The following is a 17,258-nucleotide window of genomic DNA, read 5'->3' as shown; positions in this document are numbered from 1 at the left end:
GGTAGATCAAAGACCAGGAAGGAGTGGGGATATCGGAGAATCTCGACCCCGGCTATCTTCTTTGTAGGCGCGTGCGAAGCCTAGGTTGACATCGAAGTCCGCAATTTCCCGAAAGGGAAACAGCAAATGGGAGAAATCCCAAACCTCAGCTTTGAGCACTGGGAGGGGAAAGGGCACTTAGAAGCTGGAGGGTGCGGACCCCAGAGAGAGAGCGCGATAGCTCAGTGCGCACGGTTTGCCCGCCGCCGAGCTCCCGCCGGCAAGTTCTGGCTCGAACCCGAAGACCCCGCCCGCCCGAGTATTTCGGCCGGTCCCTCCGCGGTGCCGCTGCGGCTGCCACGCCCTGCTCCTTGCCCCCGGCGAGCCCGCCGCAGCCCACCGCCTCCAATCAGTACTCTGCATAGAGCGCTTTAAATATGCATGGGCGCGTCACGTCGTGTGTTTCTGGATCAGTCGGTAGGGAGGGAGCCAGTGTCTATATAAATGTGTCCGGGATGGGCCGAGAAGAGTTAACAGACTGGGGGAGGGAGAGGTGGGGCGGGGGTCTACAGCCCTGGTGATTGAAGCCCAGGTTGGCAACACCGGTGAGTTGCTCCCCTCTTTGCCCGCCCTTGCTGCTTCTATCAGAGGAGGGAGTGCTGGCCCCGGGAGGAGGTGGGAGGTGCCCGCAGATGCTAGGCGTGAGCATCCCGAGAGGAAAAGTCCTGAGTGTGCGCGCCTTGGGGAAAGCACATTCCCTAAGGCGTGTGCTCACGGCCGCCTTACACTGCCCGTCTGCTTTGAGAGCGAAATCCTTGTCCGAGGTTATAGCTCTCGGTCTTGGCCCCCAAGCGACAGGACCTTTCCGGACAGAACTGGTGAGCACAGCGCGCTGCCTGCTCCCCAGCTCTTGCTCCCTGAGCACAGAGCGGCCTGGCCCTTGCATGCTCACCATGTTCCCCTGCGGTCTGAGCTGCTTGTCTGTGCTGGGGGCGGCTGGCACCGCTCTCCTGTGCGCCGGCCTCCTGCTCAGCCTGGCCCAGCACCTCTGGACCCTCCGCTGGATGCTGAGCCGGGACCGGGCCTCCGCCCTGCCCCTGCCCAAGGGCTCTATGGGCTGGCCCTTCTTCGGCGAGACGCTGCACTGGTTAGTTCAGGTGAGCAGTTGGCGTTCCCCACACCCCGATATGGCCCCTTCTCCCCTGGCTCCCACTGGACCCTCCCAGGGTTCGTAGCCTGTCCTTCCCGTTGCCCACGGAGCATACATTGTCCTCGCCTTCGTCCAGCTGCTCCCCCGAAAGGACTGCCATCACGCTACTTACACTCGTGGGGTGAACAGAAGGGTTCTAGGAAGGAGCCTGAGGAGCATGCCATCTATGAACTGCAAGCATAGAATCAGGAGTCAGGGGGCATCTCAGCCGTGAGCCCTTTGGCTTTCACCGTCCGCATTCTAAGTTCTTTCCTCATTTCACCAATGGGAGCAGGGGCATCTAAACTCCTGTAGGGTAGTCACGAGGCCCATTTGAGACTTTTTAGAAAGTAATGCACCAGCCTGGAGCAGGGATTTGTTACCCAGGGGCGGTTGGGAGGTCTGGGCCAGGTCCCCAGCGGTCCCAGCCCTCTTCGCTGCGCCTGCTGCAGGGCTCGCGCTTCCACAGCTCCCGCCGGGAGCGCTACGGGACCGTGTTCAAGACACACCTGCTGGGCAGGCCGGTGATCCGCGTGAGCGGCGCTGAGAATGTGCGCACAATACTGCTGGGCGAACACCGCATTGTGCGCAGCCAGTGGCCACAGAGCGCGCACATCCTACTGGGCTCGCACACACTGCTCGGCGCGGTTGGCGAGCCACACCGGCAGCGGCGCAAGGTGAGCCAAAACCAGAGAAGGGGCCGTCGGGACCTCAGGCCCGCGGTTCCTCGGGCACCTGTTGTGGGGCAGGCCCGGACTAATTGTTAGGGGTGCACTACGAACCTGGCCGGAACCCCTGGCCAACCAGGGGGTGGCCTCGGACCAGTTCTTTACCTTCTCCGACTTCGGTTTTTAAGGCCAGGACTGGGACTTAAAGGTCCTTTCATCTCCGATCTTCTGTAACTGAGATACCAGAAGCGCTGGAAACAGCCTTGGAGAGGAGTTAGGGACGACTTCCTCGAGGGGGTGGCAGCTGGAGGGAGCCTGGATGCATGCGGGGGGCGGGGAGGGGGGCGGACTGTACATCAGAAAAGAACTAGAGGGAATGGCGAGAGCAAGAGCCATGACGTGTAGGTCCGGGCCACTTAGAAAAAAAAGGTCCCCAAATTGGCCTTTTGGCTCCTCTGCAATTGCCGAGCAGAGGAGGCCGGACCGCGGCCAGGGCTCACCGCTCGCGCTCCCTACAGGTTCTGGCTCGAGTGTTCAGCCGCGCGGCGCTGGAGCGCTACGTGCCACGCCTGCAGGGGGCGCTGCGGCGCGAGGTGCGCTCCTGGTGCGCAGCCCGCCGGCCCGTGGCGGTCTACGATGCTGCCAAAGCCCTAACCTTCCGCATGGCCGCGCGCATCCTATTGGGGCTGCGGCTGGACGAGGCGCAATGCTCGGAGCTGTCCCGAACCTTCGAGCAGTTTGTGGAGAACCTCTTCTCGCTGCCCTTGGACGTGCCCTTCAGCGGCCTGCGCAAGGTACTGCCACCCGGCCCCCGACCGTCCTCTTGAGGCTCCCTAGACGCCCCCGCAGGTCACTTCTGTTGAGCGACAGAGGTACAGTGCGCCCAGGAAGGGGAGGCAGCGTGGTGTGGTGGTGCCCTCGGTCTGCCCTGACTCGCTGTGTGACCCGCGGCGGGCCACACACCCTCTCTGAGCCATGCCAGATGGGACGTGTTCCAGTCCCAGCAGCCGCGGGGCCTCCCTTTGGATACTCGGTGGCAGGCGCCGGGCCAGTCGGCCCAGCCCCTCCCCAGAGCGGCGCCTCCTGGCCGGGCCTCCAGCCCCCTTTAGAAGCCCGGACGGCTGCGGAACGGATGGGCCGCAGACACGCCCCTGGCCCAGCTCGGCGCCAGCCCGGGTCGGAGAGGGGTGGGTGCCGGCTCCCCGCCCGCGGCCCCGGGCCCGCTAGTTTCCGGATTAGAGAACCGCGGCCTCTTCCGACTTCAGAGCGTAGGGCCAGGCCCAGGGAGCAGCTAGGAAGCCCCGTCCCGCCTTTCCCTTCGCACTGAGCTGGGGCTTCTCCTGTGCCAATGCAGCGGTTTTCAGTCACCTGAATAAAAATAATAGTTATGTATAAAGGGGCATTATACTGGCTGGTCACCTTGGATACATTTCCCGATTTAATCCTCTCAACCTGCAAAGTGTTACTCACGTTTTGTTGATGAAGAAATTGAAGCTCAGACAGGTTAAATAATTTACCCAAGATCACACAGCTAGGAGAGGGGCAGAGAGGCAGGATTTGAACCTGATCTAGTCTAACTACAAAACTCAGGCACTCAAGTGCTTTTGTTGTACTTGCTCCCTGAACTCTGAAGGGACACCCTGGCCCTCTTGCCTATCTCCTTACAGAGGCTAATGCTTAAAACACCCATCGTGTCCTCTACGCAAGAGCTTTTCTGGGTGCATCAAGGTGTCCGTCCCTTGCTCTCTGCACTGGTGCCCACTGTCCCTACCCATGCAGGGGAAAGGCAGTGGGCTGGTTCCACCTCCACAACTTTGTGCCAGGAATGGGCACTGACCGCTGTGCGACTCTAGGCAATTGCTTGACCCCTCTGAACCTCGGCATCCTCCCATAAGGACCAAAGAAACTGTTTGCCTACCTCAAAGGGAGCTGATAAATAAGAGAGAATGATGTATTGGAAAAGTGAACAAACTTTGAGTATTTATTAAGCACCTTCTATGTGCCAGGCATGAAACTAAGCTAGGACACTTAACGTTAGGAACTCAGCAGAGCAGCCTTGGGAAGATTTGGGGTGGGGGGGTGCCCAGGCCTGGCCCCCTCAACCTTCCTGCCCCACCTCCCTCTCTCCCTGCCCATCAGGGCATCCGGGCAAGGGACCAGCTACATCGGCACCTGGAGGAGGCCATTGCAGAGAAGCTCCATGAAGACATGGCTGGGGAGCCAGGTGACGCCCTGGCCATGATTATCCACAGCACTAGGGAGCTGGGCCGTGAGCTCTCAGTGCAGGAGCTGAAGGTAGGTGGGCGCGGTCTCTGCTCCCCTCTTGCAGTCCTAGAGGGTGTGTCTCCACTTTAAGCCTCAATCACTCATCAGGGTGAAGGGGAAAAGACCAGGCTTCCAGCCATGGCTCAGCCCTACCCACTCTCAGTAGGAGCCTTGAAGGCTTGAGTCCTAGGCTCTTCTGGACACAAACAGCTCCACTTCCCTCCCCGTTCTCTGTCACTCCCTACCTTTACCTCCGCTGTCCTCCTGACCACAAAACCCTCTTCACTCCTTTTCTCTACAAATCCTAGGGGCTCAGGGTCAAACTCCACATCCTCCTGGAAGCTCCCCTCTTCTCCAAAACCAATACTCTCTTCCCATAAGGCACCTTGGCACCTGACACTACTACCTGTTTTGAATGTCCACTGTGTGAACTGGATGTACCCATACAACGCATGCGGCGGAGGTGGGGGAATGGCCCCCAGGACATACTTGACAGCCCCCCACAAAGAGTGGAGAGGTCGGGGAGCAGGAGACAGAAATGGAAACACCTCAGCCCTTCTGAAAGCAACTCCCATCCTTTCTCTGGGGCTCAATTGCCCCTTTCCTCCAGCCTCAAAGTGTGGCCCGGCCTTAAGTTTCTTCTCTGAAAGTGGGGCCGATAATCCCCACCCTGTCTCCTGGGCGGCTGTGAAGTCTGGAAGAGCCAGGGTGTCAGAAGTAGATGAGCAGTGGGCCCCGAGTCCTGGGGGAGCCTAAGGGTAGGGCCAGTTCTGGGCAGTGAAGGGGAGCGTGTGGAAAGGAGTGATGGTCCCACTGCCTTGACAGGGGTGGGGAGGAGGTGTCCCAGCTTCTCTGGAAGAAACCCGCTGCCTCTGCCAGGATCTTCCGTTCTGGTCTGGGATTCAGGGCAGGTGAGCCAGGCTAGGCCTGTCCAGGGAAGAGGTTGGGGCTGCAAGGTCTCTGTCCTGGCTCTCTATCTTGTTCAGGGCAGACAGTGAGCCTTGGACGGAGTCATTCATTCCACAAATGTGATGTACCTCGTCGGTGTCAGGCTTTTGCTGGGACAGCGGATTTAGCAGTGATCAAAACACAGCCCTGGCCCTTGAGGTGCAGGAGGGGTGGAGTCCACCTTAATCTTGTGATCACACAAATCAGTGTATCAGCACACTGTGGGTGCTGCCAGGAAGGAAGACAGGGAGCTGGGAGGGGAAGGCAGGCAGCCAGGGCTAGGCCTGGAGGGTGAAACCACAGGCCCCTCCTGCTTTCCTGGGCAGTGCAGACCGGGAGGAGATGTAGTCCCTCCCTGGGACCGCTCCACTAAGCCGGAGGAAGACACCTCCAGGCCAGCTTTGGTGCGAGGCTGGCGCTGCTGCTGCAGGCGCCTCCCCAGTTCCACTGCGGTCTTCTCAGGAGCCCCAGCTGGGCCGCAGGCAGCACCCACACGGCTAAGAGCACTGGGCTCCGAGTCCTACTACTGGGGCTGCCGACTGCAGGGACTGGTCCAACCCGAGAAGACGAGGGCAGCAATTGTGCCTCCTCGCAGGACGTGGGGGAGGGAATCGAAGGGGAGAATGGGACGAGCTAATATACCTAAAGCACTAAGAACAGCGCACGGAATCAGCTCCTGGCATTATCTCTGGGAACCTCCAAGGCAAGTGGCTAGAATAGATCCTGGCTTTGCCAGTTGCTACTGCGGCTTGCCCAAGCGGCAGACGGTATCGATTCCCGGACCCTCGCATGTAGCTGCCACAGGGGCACATCCCAGCTCCCTGACCTTTGCGCAAAGGTCAGTTTGGGCCCTTCACACCTCATCCACCTGGAGGCCAGGGCGGGGCCGCTGACGGAGACTCAGCGCCGCCGGGCTGTCTTGCAGGAGTCGGCTGTGGAGCTCCTCTTCGCCGCCTTCTTCACCACCGCCAGCGCCAGCACATCCCTGGTCCTGCTGTTGCTGCAGCACCCGGCGGCCATCGCCAAGATCCGGCAAGAGCTGGAGGCCCAGGGGCTGGGGCGGGCGTGCAGCTGCGCGCCGGGGGCCGCAGGGGATGGCGCGGGGCACTGGTCAGACTGTGGCTGCGCGCCAGACCTCAGCCTCGCCGCGCTGGGCGGTCTGCCCTACGTCGACTGCGTGGTCAAGGAGGTGCTGCGCCTCCTGCCGCCCGTGTCCGGGGGCTACCGCACCGCACTGCGCACCTTCGAGCTTGACGTAAGTGCGCCCACACCTCCCCCTGCTCCGCCCCCTGCCGCTTCGGTGCTGGGGCAGGTGGGGGGTGGGGGTGGGGGTGGGGTGGGGAGATTAGGCCGGCTAGGTCTACCCTTCCCCTCTCGGACCTGCCACTCTGCTACCTGTGAAGTGGGCTGAGCTCTGTTCCATTTCCCCAGATCCACGTTTAAGGGGCGCAAGCCTAGTGCCTGGCGAGGCCACAGGTTAGGGACCCCATATACTCTGCTTTTGGCAGCTGTGTGGGTCTGTCAACTAAATTAGAGCCAAGTTTGACCAATAACCCCCCCACACCCCCCATCAAACCTGCTCCCTTCCCCCCTTAGCCAGGGGATCTGGGGGGTGCTCCCTTCCCCCCTTAGCCAGTGGATCTGGGTGGAGAACAAAGAGACCCCCCCACACACACAATGTCCCACACCCCACCCCACAATGTCCCCTACCTCACCCCTCTGACTCCCTCACAAGATTAAGAACCATCATTGTTACCTGTCCAGGGCTCTGCTAAGGCCAGTTTCCGGAAGAACAGGACAATGGAAATGTGGGTTGGCATCTCCTAATGGCTGGCTTGGGCTGGGCAAGAAGTTTAAGGTCTAGGCCTGGCTCCATCTCGGCAAGACCTTGGGCACTTTCCACCTCACTCCAGGCTTCCGGTTACTCTCTGGAAGGAAGCGCTCTCCATCTCTTCCTGCTCCTACACCCCAGGTGGGCAGGGCTGTGCTGCACAGTGGCAGCACCCAGGAGTGGAGCCCTACCTGGCCAAACAGGGTGTTTGCGGGATCCAGCTGTGGCTGCTGTCCTCCCTTTCCCCAGCTCAGTCCCCGGAGGCTGCAGGCGGAATGGGCACCTCCTCTCCTGACCCTTACTGTAAACTGCAGACATCCCTGGTCATTGCATACCAGGAATCCAGGCACCATGGGGACTGGGATACTGCCCTGGAGGAGATAATCATGGAGAGAAAGGGGGCCGCCCCACAGACACCTCATCCCAAATGTGGTGAGAGGAAGAGAGTGATCTTTAGTCCTGGATGACAGCAAAACATTTTGGAGGGTTGGGATTTGAGCTGGAGAAGTGAAGGGTTAGGATGGGGACAGCACACCACAGAGAGAGGACAGCCCGCCCCCCCGCCCAAAGGTGGGTGGATTAGAAGGATCTTGGATGCTGCATCTTGGAACTCAGACTTCATTCTGCAGGTGTCGGGGTGCCCTACAAGACCACAGGGAAATGGGGAGAGGAACACAGGCCCACCAGGGTGAGCAGCGCTCAGGGCTCTTAGCCATCCCCCAGTCTGCAGGGCCCAGGGAGGAGAAAGAGAGAGCTCCTCCACGATTTTAAGATTTTCTCCCTGCCTGTCTGAGCGCTTCCTAGTAGACACCTAGAGCCTGTTCAGGCGAGGGAAGCAGGATAGTCAGACATATGATGCTAGAAAGACATATCAAAAAGCAGGACAGTAGTAAAAGCCAGAGGTGCACAGAGGGACTATGAAAGCTGTTTCCAACATTTTAAGGGCTCTCCAGTTTAATTCTCATGTGCACCTTTTCAAAGTGTAACTACCAGGCCTGAACATTATCATTGTGCAGCTGATGGATGGAAGGACAGGGAGGCAGTTTTTAGTTCAGTGCAAAGAAGAGCTTTATAATTGAGCTGATCATAGAGAAATGGGGGTCCCTGTCATTGCATTGTTCCAGCCCAGGCAGCTGGTAGGTACAGGACTAGAATTTAGGTTTCCTGATCTAATGTCAGAAGAAAAACGAAAAAACAAAAACAAAACATTGAAACATAACACTTTTACATAACATCACTTTTACTGACCACGAACATATGTGCCAGACCCGTTTATTTTATCCTCACAACAAAATGGGCATTTTTCTTCTTATTTTACAATTAAGAAATTGAGATTCAGAGAGATTGAAAAGCTAGCCCAAGGTCACCAGAGAAGGACCTGCGATTGGAACACAGAGGGGTCTCCTAGCTTCTGGGCTAGCACCAAGTTCCTGCTAGTTTTGAGAATTCTGTGTGATGCACCGGGGTGGAGGGTCGGTTCAGGCCCGGTTCCCTGGTGCCTCGTAGTCAGGCAGGTCTCATCTCCCCGCAGGGCTACCAGATCCCCAAGGGCTGGAGCGTGATGTATAGCATCCGGGACACGCACGAGACGGCCGCGGTGTACCGCAGCCCGCCCGAGGGGTTTGATCCCGAGCGCTTCGGTGCCTCGGGCGAGGAGGCGCGGGGCGCATCCGGCCGCTTCCATTACATCCCTTTCGGCGGCGGTGCGCGCAGCTGCCTCGGTCAGGAGCTGGCGCAGGCGGTGCTCCAGCTGCTCGCGGTGGAGCTGGTGCGCACGGCGCGCTGGGAACTGGCCACGCCTGCCTTCCCCGCCATGCAGACCGTGCCCATCGTGCACCCGGTGGACGGGCTGCGCCTCTTTTTCCACCCGCTCGCGCATTCGGCAGCGCGAGATGGGCTCTGCCTCTGATCCGCTGCGCTGTGGGACACGGTCAGTGGCTTGGCGACACCCATCTGCGCTTCCCCGGTGCCAGGTCGTGCGCTCTTTATACTCGTTCAACAAACGGCCACCGAATGAGGCTCTGTGCGGGACTCTGAGGGAGGGCGAGCGCGAGCCACCGCCACAGCCCCGGAGAAGGCCCAGGCCGGTGAGGCGGCGCCTCTTGCGCGCTCAGCGCCCTTAGGAAGGAAAGGTCGGGGGCCACGCTCCTTAAGCCCTTCCCAGGACCCCGAAGCAGGGATGGAAGGAACGAATTTCCATTGGAGCTGCGCGGTCTCACCTTTCTGTGCCACCCCTGGGAGGATGATTGCATCGTGGGGCCGCCTTGTGGACCGTGCCAGAGACTTGGCGGGCACGGCTGGACCTGCGACCCTTGGGCAGAAGGGGACGCCGGCAGCACATCCCTGGCGTTGGGCCATAGGAAGACACCGAGAAGGCATCCAACGGAAGGCCCCCAGGCAGCCATGGCCACTCTGCGGGTGTTTCCAGGGCTCTAAACGGCTCAACATCACCGGATTCTGCTGGCGACTTCTTAAAAGAAAAATTCCTTCTTCAAGAACTTGTTTAATCTTCCCATTTATAAGGGAGACTAGGCACACCTTTTCTCTAAGGCTGGATTATTTTCATGAGAGGTTGAGACATACTCAGGTTTGGGATATTTGTACCCAAAACAGGAAGGCCAAGAAATAGTTTCCTGGCAGCAGTTGAGTGAGGAGGCGAGGGCTTAGCTGGGCAGCTAGCTGCTCCCTGTGGATAGGTATGGAGTAGAGGGTGGGGGACACCCAGGAAAGACCCCCCCCCCAATGACCCATCCCAGCATACACCCAGAGAGGGGCCTGGATCTGGGGCCAAGACTGCAGACAGAGCATAGGATAGCCCCAAGAGCTGGGCTGCCAATTAGCTCCATGATAGATGGCTGCAGGGTCAATACCTCCACCTCCTTTTTTTAAAAAAAAAATATTTTTATTGATTTTGGAGAGATAGAAACATCAATGATGAGAGAGAATCATTGATTGGCTGCCTCTTGCATCCAATCTCCATCCTACTGGGAATCAAGCCTGCAACCCAACCATGTGCCCTTGACCAGAATTGAACCTGGGACCCTTCAGTTCGCAGGCCAATGCTCTATCCACTGAACCAAACCACCTCCACCTCCTTTATTACAGATTAGAAACTGAGGCGAAAGACCCCTTGAGAAGCCAGCAATGGGCTCTGGACTGCTGACCAGTGCTTTCCTTTACCCCACCCCTTACACACACACACACACACACACACACCTCCCTCCAACCCTTCCTCCCCCTTCAGCTTCTGAGCCTGTGGCCACCATGTAGGTAGAACTCAGCCCTTTGGTCCTTTCATAGTGATCCCTAGGTTGGCTTAAGCACTTACTCTCTCTGGACCTTTCCAACACAGAGGTTCCTATCAGCGTTTAAACCAAAGCCAGGAGCCTCCAGTGTCTTCATTCCCAACAGCCTCAATCTGCCACTCATCTTCAGACAGGCGGGGGCAGCTGGACGGGATGGGTGAGCCAGGAAAGTTGCTGCTGCAGCCCCAGCTGACCCCTTAGTGAACCAGAAGGAAGCTGGTGCCCTCCTGACCTTATGCTTAAGGTGGATCCCTGGGCCAGGAGGAAAGGGGGAAGCAGCAGGCGTGAGCAGGGCCAGTAGCTCAAGAGCGCAGCGGGCCTTTCCGAGTCAGGCTGACACCACCATAACCCCATTCAGGGCAATTCATCACCCACTGCTGACCACAGGGCCGGCGCCAGGCCGTGGGCTCCGCAGGCGCCAGAGCCAGCAAATGTAGAGGGACTGAGGCCTGCCCTCAGGGCGCTCAGAGGCTGCAGAGACAACAGCGGGGCCTGAGAAGCCCCACCAGGGTGAGGTGGCAGGAGGACCAGGTTTGGGGGTTGATTCTGATTTGGGGAGAGAAGAGAAATATGGGGCAGGGGGTTCTTAGGAGCCCTGCGAGTGTAGCTGGTGCCAAGAGACCTGGTTTACCTGCTCTGGATTCTGTACTAACTACAAGCCCCTGTAGGGGGCAGCTCCAATCTTACTCTAATTTTCCATTAACCCGTTATTTTCAGTAATTTCACGGGATACCTGAGCTCCTTTGTTAGTAGCTCCAGATTCTCCCAAGAAAGGAGCAGACATGGTTCTTGCCCTTCTGGACGGGTATGCTCACGAAGGAAGTGGACAGTAAATAAACTAGCAAACAAAAGAGCAAGAATATGTCCCATGGTGATAAGTGCTGGCGAGAAAATCAGGCCTGTAATGCTGAGTGCCTGGGGGGCTACACTCATCAGGGTGGGCCAGGAAGGCTTCTCTCAGGGGAGGCCATTGGATTTTGCAAGGAACCAGCCAGTGGTGACCTGGAAGAGGGCAAGCCAGGCAGAGGGCACCCCAGGCAGAGGGCACAGCAGGTGTAGAACCCTGAGACAGGACAGAATGTTCAAAGATGGGAAGAAGGGGTTGAAGGGAGAAGAGGAAGGAGGGTTGCTTCTGCTGCCCTACCTCACCTGCTCCCTTCCCCCAGCAAAAACTACTCCCCGCACCCACCCCAACCCTGAGCCACAGGGAGACTTTTATAAACAATTTGGAAACATTTTGTTTTCCAGCGAACCGCCCACCGCCACCCAAGAAACTCTGGCAAGGTTCCTAGATCAAAGTTCTTATTGGGCTGGTAATTTATTGAGCCCTTCCCCCCTTCAAGATGTTGTTTAATGATCTTCACTCTCCCATTGAATCCTTTCTGCCCGCATGGCCGGCCCCGCCTGACACCCCCACGGTTCTCGATGGGCAGATAGATTAAAACACTCCCCTACCCCTCTGGCAATTTCCAGCCCGAAGGCTCTGCTCATCTTGTGACCCGGCGCTCGCTGAACTTGGCGAGGCGGCCCAGCAGAGTTCACGCGGATGTCACGGTCCGGCCTGCAGGGGTCACAGGCGGGTCAGGCCTGAGGATTGGGACTGGGCCCCTGGTCACGCCCCCGCTCGCCAGCGTCGCTCACCGGCCACAGGCACTGTTCAGAAAGGGGCGGCCCCGAGATATCAGCGTTACCTCCAGAAATCTCGGCTCCTGCCAGAGTCCAGAAGTCGGCTGGCGCGCCAGGGACAGTCGCCAGGTCGTTAGAAGACATGGCAGTGGGAGAGACCCTTTTCTAGAGCTTCTGAAATGGCCAAGTAGGGTGATGGGGAAACGCTGTCTCTTCCAAACACGCGGCGACCCGGGCCTGGAGCGGTGCGGGGTCTGCGCGGTCCCTGAGTCCGCAGATGGTTTCCGATCCCGCTGCTCCGGGGACCGCCGCGGGAGGGGCACGTACTTCCCAGCTCTCAAGAATAAAGTTTCTCATCTGCCTGGGACGCTTTCCAAAGCGTGAGGTGGGCTCGTGCGAGAGCCGGTGTTCAGTTTTAAACAAACGTACGATATTCTGTTTTGTTTTCGGCCCCGCTGGGTGCGTTCCGCTCCCAAACCAATGGAGCGTGTGCCCCGGCCTAGTGGGGAGCTGTGCGGCTTGGCCGGGTGGGAAGTGGGGATCGCACGTGCGCTTCCCGCAGGGTCCGAGCTCCAGGCATCGGCAGCACTGGGTACCAAGGTATTTGGGCAAAGCCCGGCAGACTCGCTCCCCAGTTGGGATTCCAACACTCCCATTGGCGGCCGGCAGAGTACCCATCTCACCCGGTGGGTGGCTTTACGCAGGGTAGGAGCCCGCAGAGCCAAGGAAGGCTCCAGGGATGGTAGCCGAGGTCACCGGTGTCCTGTGTAGCCTAGCGTGCCTGGAGCTGGAAACAGTATTTGCAACTCAAAGCCCCTTTGGGAAACTCACAAACTACCCCGAGGTGTGGAACGGTCGGGAGTGATCGCCTCCAAATGAAGGAGGAGGAGCAGGCGCAGGGATGTGTGGTGACTTGCCCAAAGCGATGCAACGAGAGATGGAGCCAGGCCTCGGGTCCAGACCCCTGGGCTTTCCTTCCACCGTCTCTGTCTCGTTATCCTGCTGGGGCTAAAGCCCCCATTCCCCTCTGCCCAGCCGGGGCTGCACGCCTCGGGTCCTCGGGATCCCGCCGGCTGTGGCCAGATCGCAGAGCGCCGGTCGCCGGGCCGTGGAGGAATTGCCCTGCGCTCTCCCAGGGTGGGGCTGACTGGTGCAGGTTTGCACCCGAGGGACCTGGAGGCTGTCTTGTACCCTTAAATGGGACCTCCGTGACTCCCCTTGAGGGGGTTGGTAACCGGGATCCAGGATCCTGCGGTCGTGCCTGATTCCCCGCGGCTCTCGCGGGGTCCTGGCCGGATCTTCCGAAGAGTCGGGAAGCCTCCGTTTTGCTCGGCTTAGGGACCTCAGTTTCCCCATCAGTGGGATGAAGCAGCTTGACGATCCCTGCACGCACTTCCCTTTGCTTCCCTAGCAGGTGGGAGGGAGCCCACGCGGCGCCCGTAATTGGAAAATCGGGGAAGGCAGCTCTGTTCTGGGACCGCCCGTCGGACCCGACAGGAGGGATGCCAGAGGGACTGCCAGGAAGCCCAGGGCTGGAGTTTACGCGCCCCGAGCTCGGGTCGGCCCCACTCGCCACCTCGGAGCTCCACACACCTTGGGTGGGGGAGGCGGGCTGCTCCTAAGTCCGCGCCCCGGGAGGCCCGCGCCGGGGGTAGCCGCCACCGCGCCGCCTCTGCCTCCGCGCGGAACAAACGGTTAAAGATTTTGGGCAGCGCCTCGCGGGGGGAGGAGCCAGGGACCCAATCCGCAATTAAAGATGAACTTTGGGTGAACTAATTTGTCTGACCAAGGTAACGTGGGCAGCAACCTGGGCCGCCTATAAAGCGGGCGCGTGGTTGGGCTCCGAGTGCTGGCGGCGGCGGCAGGTGGCGCGGGCGGTCGCGGCGCGCGATGGGGCTCCCGGCGCTGCTGGCCAGTGCTCTCTGCACCTTCGTGCTGCCGCTGCTGCTCTTCCTGGCGGCGATCAAGCTCTGGGACCTGTACTGCGTGAGCAGCCGCGACCGCAGCTGCGCCCTCCCTTTGCCCCCCGGAACCATGGGCTTTCCCTTCTTTGGGGAAACATTGCAGATGGTGCTACAGGTAAGGGAGCTTGGGGCGGGACAGGGCGATTCTCTGCCACTGAAGCCCGGGCAAGCGCGCACGGGAGGACGTGACTACGGCTGGGATCGGGGCGAGCCCGAGGCGCGGAGCTCCCCGGCGCCCCCTCACGCCCGCCTCTCCACCGCTTTCCTTTCGCAGCGAAGGAAGTTCCTGCAGATGAAGCGCAGGAAATACGGCTTCATCTACAAGACGCATCTGTTTGGGCGGCCCACGGTGCGGGTGATGGGTGCCGACAACGTGCGGCGCATCTTGCTCGGGGAGCACCGGCTGGTGTCGGTCCACTGGCCCGCGTCGGTGCGCACCATCCTGGGCTCCGGCTGCCTTTCCAACCTACACGACTCCTCGCACAAGCAGCGCAAGAAGGTGAGGGTCGAGGTGAAGGCTCCTGGACTGGAAAGGGGACCCCAGTCGCCGGAGGGGCTCCTGCAGAGAGATGCTGGGCGGACGCTAGCTGCAGGAGGCGTCGGCTAGGACCCTCTCCTGCCCACTTTAGCTTTCACAGCCAGGAAGTGCCTCGGGTCTGGCGGAGCTGGGGTGTCTGGAAGGGGTCCCCGGAAGATGAGAGGAATGGGACCGGGTTTTAACATTCTCCCCTCCTTGGGGCTCAGGTAATTATGCAGGCCTTCAGTCGTGAGGCGCTCCAGTGCTACGTGCCGGTGATCGCCGAAGAAGTGGGCAACTGCTTGGAGCAATGGCTGAGCTGCGGCGAGCAGGGCCTCCTGGTCTACCCCCAGGTGAAGCGCCTAATGTTCCGCATCGCCATGCGCATTCTGCTGGGCTGCGAGTCCCGTCTGGCCAGCGGCGGGGACGCCGAGCAGCAGCTCGTGGAGGCCTTCGAGGAAATGACCCGCAATCTCTTCTCACTGCCCATCGACGTGCCCTTCAGCGGGCTGTACCGGGTAATGGCGGCACGCAGGGTGCGGAGCTAGGGGGTGGGGGCGCGGGTGCCCGGCCTAGCTCACCGCGGTGCGCTCTCTGCGCTCAGGGCATGAAGGCGCGGAACCTCATCCACGCGCGCATCGAGGAGAACATCCGCGCCAAGATCTGCGGGCTGCGGGCGGCCGAGGCTGGCGCGGGCTACAAAGATGCGCTGCAGCTGTTGATCGAGCACTCGTGGGAGCGGGGAGAGAGGCTGGACATGCAGGCGAGTGGCAGCTTCGGAAGGAGCACTGCGGAGTTTGGGCTCCAGGTTTTCCAAGTGCGATTCCTGGGACCCCCAAAGCGCTGGCCTGGGGCCCAGCTTCCTGGAGTGGGCAGCCTTCACAGACGCACACACACACCCCATCCCCCATGGGGTAGGGGAAGTTGAGACACCGGGTAGGAGAGGAACAGGGAGCATCCCCTAACCCTTCCAGGTGATAAAGGGAAAGTTGGAATTTGCCAAATGTAAATAAAGAATCTTAGGCGAGTTTAATACAATTAAGGCTTTAATGCAAGAGTTCCCGGTAGAGTGGGATTTTACTGGCCTTCCTGCTTCAGCTAAACTAATAGGATGTTGCATTTTCTTAAAAAAAAAAAATGTTGCTTTCCTTGACTTTCTGTCAGCAAAACTTAGCCCTTCTCCGATTCCCTCCAGAACCCTCAGTGGGTTCTGAGTAATTAACCCCTCTGTACAATTACACGCAGACGTGTACAAATGTTCATCTTACTCCACTTTCAGGCACTAAAGCAATCTTCCACCGAACTCCTCTTTGGAGGACACGAAACCACCGCCAGTGCAGCCACTTCTCTGATCACTTACCTGGGGCTCTACCCTCATGTTCTCCAGAAAGTGAGAGAGGAACTGAAGAGTAAGGTAGGGGGTTCTGGAGGGTTCTTATTACTTTAAGAAATCCTGCTGCTCCCTAGCTAACTTCCCAATAAGTAAGTGTGCTGCCTTTGCTGAGTATTGTAAAGTGTGGGTCCCGGGGGTGGTGGGTGAACGGGGGTAGGGGGTGAGGGGGTGGGGAGAATTCTCTTTGTGAATAAGAAGGGAGGAATCTTGAGCTCTGATCCCGCTCAGGCAGGGTTTGGCCTTGTGTTCCTACCCTATCGCCACCTCTTGCAGAACCTTGGAGATTTTCAGATAGGTTCCACTTTCTTGGATTTGTGTGTTCAAGGGCATGAATTAGGGGACTTCTAGGTAGGTAGCAGCAGGTGGTGGTGATGGGGGTGAGGAAGAAGCTTGGTGGTTCTAATTGGTGAGCAACAGTCTCTTGGAATTGTAAATAGATAGTGGATTTGGGCCAAGGGGTGGAGGAAAATGGTCACTAGCTGCTCAGTGTTTCCCCCTCCCCTTTCCCATCAGGGGCCCTTGGGGTCTAGTCTCCACATAAGCCCTGTTTACGTCTGTTGAGCTGATTTTATTGGAGCACAAAATAACCGTTCACCTCTGCATGACTGTTTTGATAGGATTTACTTTGCAAGAGCAATCAAGACAACAAGTTGGACATAGAAACTTTGGAACAACTTAAATACATTGGGTGTGTTATTAAAGAGACCCTTCGACTGAATCCCCCAGTTCCAGGGGGGTTTCGGGTTGCCCTTAAGACTTTTGAATTAAATGTAAGTTAAAAGTTCTCTCCTCCCCTTTTGTTGTGGTTTTACATCTCCCCTTGCTTCCCTGCGCATTGGCTTAAATTCCTTCATGCTTTTGATAACAGTGTCCTGCCCCAAGTGGACACATTTCAGCAACCTGAATGTCTGTCTTTCCCTCCCACCTTTCCTTTTAACTCATAACTCTTTCCCAGATATCGGTGATAACTTTTTGTTGTTGAAAGTTTGGTTTCAGTTTGCCAGCCTTCAGGACTTCTTCATCTTTTGCAGGGATACCAGATTCCCAAGGGCTGGAATGTTATCTACAGTATCTGTGATACCCACGATGTGGCAGACATCTTCACCAACAAGGAGGAATTTAATCCTGACCGATTTATGCTGCCACACCCTGAGGATGCATCCAGGTTTAGCTTCATTCCATTCGGAGGAGGCCTTAGGAGCTGTGTAGGGAAGGAGTTTGCAAAAATTCTTCTCAAAATATTTATAGTGGAGCTGGCCAGGCATTGTGACTGGAGGCTTCTCAATGGACCTCCTACAATGAAAACCTGTCCCACCGTGTACCCTGTGGACAATCTCCCTGCAAGGTTCACCCGTTTCCAGGGGGAAATCTGATGGTGGGAATGCCTAGGCCTCGGACTTATTGGAAATGTACCTATGAGTTTTTACATAGTGTCATGTTGATTCTATTATATTTAATTTCTAAATGTATATTATAATATTTATGTGTCTCTACTACAGTACCACAGTCTTTAAATATTAAAATAATGAATTTTGTATAGTTTCCAAATAAAGTAAAATTTGAAGGTGCTTGT

The 17,258-nt window shown here is 58.1% G+C and overlaps 2 protein-coding genes across 2 annotated transcripts; both read left to right on the top strand.

Moving 5' to 3' along the window:
* The first annotated feature begins 932 nt into the window (after positions 1-932).
* LOC102418347 (cytochrome P450 26C1) lies at positions 933-8,789 on the top strand. The gene is made up of 6 exons (XM_006090024.3): positions 933-1,136; positions 1,621-1,845; positions 2,355-2,630; positions 3,976-4,131; positions 5,975-6,304; positions 8,412-8,789. The coding sequence occupies exons 1-6, from the start codon at positions 933-935 to the stop codon at positions 8,787-8,789; spliced, it is 1,569 nt and encodes a 522-aa protein (XP_006090086.1).
* A 4,912-nt stretch (positions 8,790-13,701) lies between these two features.
* Positions 13,702-17,253, top strand: LOC102418022 (cytochrome P450 26A1). The gene is made up of 7 exons (XM_006090023.3): positions 13,702-13,890; positions 14,050-14,274; positions 14,520-14,810; positions 14,897-15,055; positions 15,572-15,706; positions 16,303-16,455; positions 16,717-17,253. The coding sequence occupies exons 1-7, from the start codon at positions 13,702-13,704 to the stop codon at positions 17,056-17,058; spliced, it is 1,494 nt and encodes a 497-aa protein (XP_006090085.1). The 3' UTR covers positions 17,059-17,253.
* The last annotated feature ends 5 nt before the right edge of the window (positions 17,254-17,258 follow it).

The sequence above is a fragment of the Myotis lucifugus genome, unplaced genomic scaffold (genome assembly GCF_000147115.1).
Source record: "Myotis lucifugus unplaced genomic scaffold, Myoluc2.0 scaffold_66, whole genome shotgun sequence".
Lineage (NCBI taxonomy): Eukaryota > Metazoa > Chordata > Mammalia > Chiroptera > Vespertilionidae > Myotis > Myotis lucifugus.
This window is presented reverse-complemented; position numbering and strand designations above follow the sequence as displayed.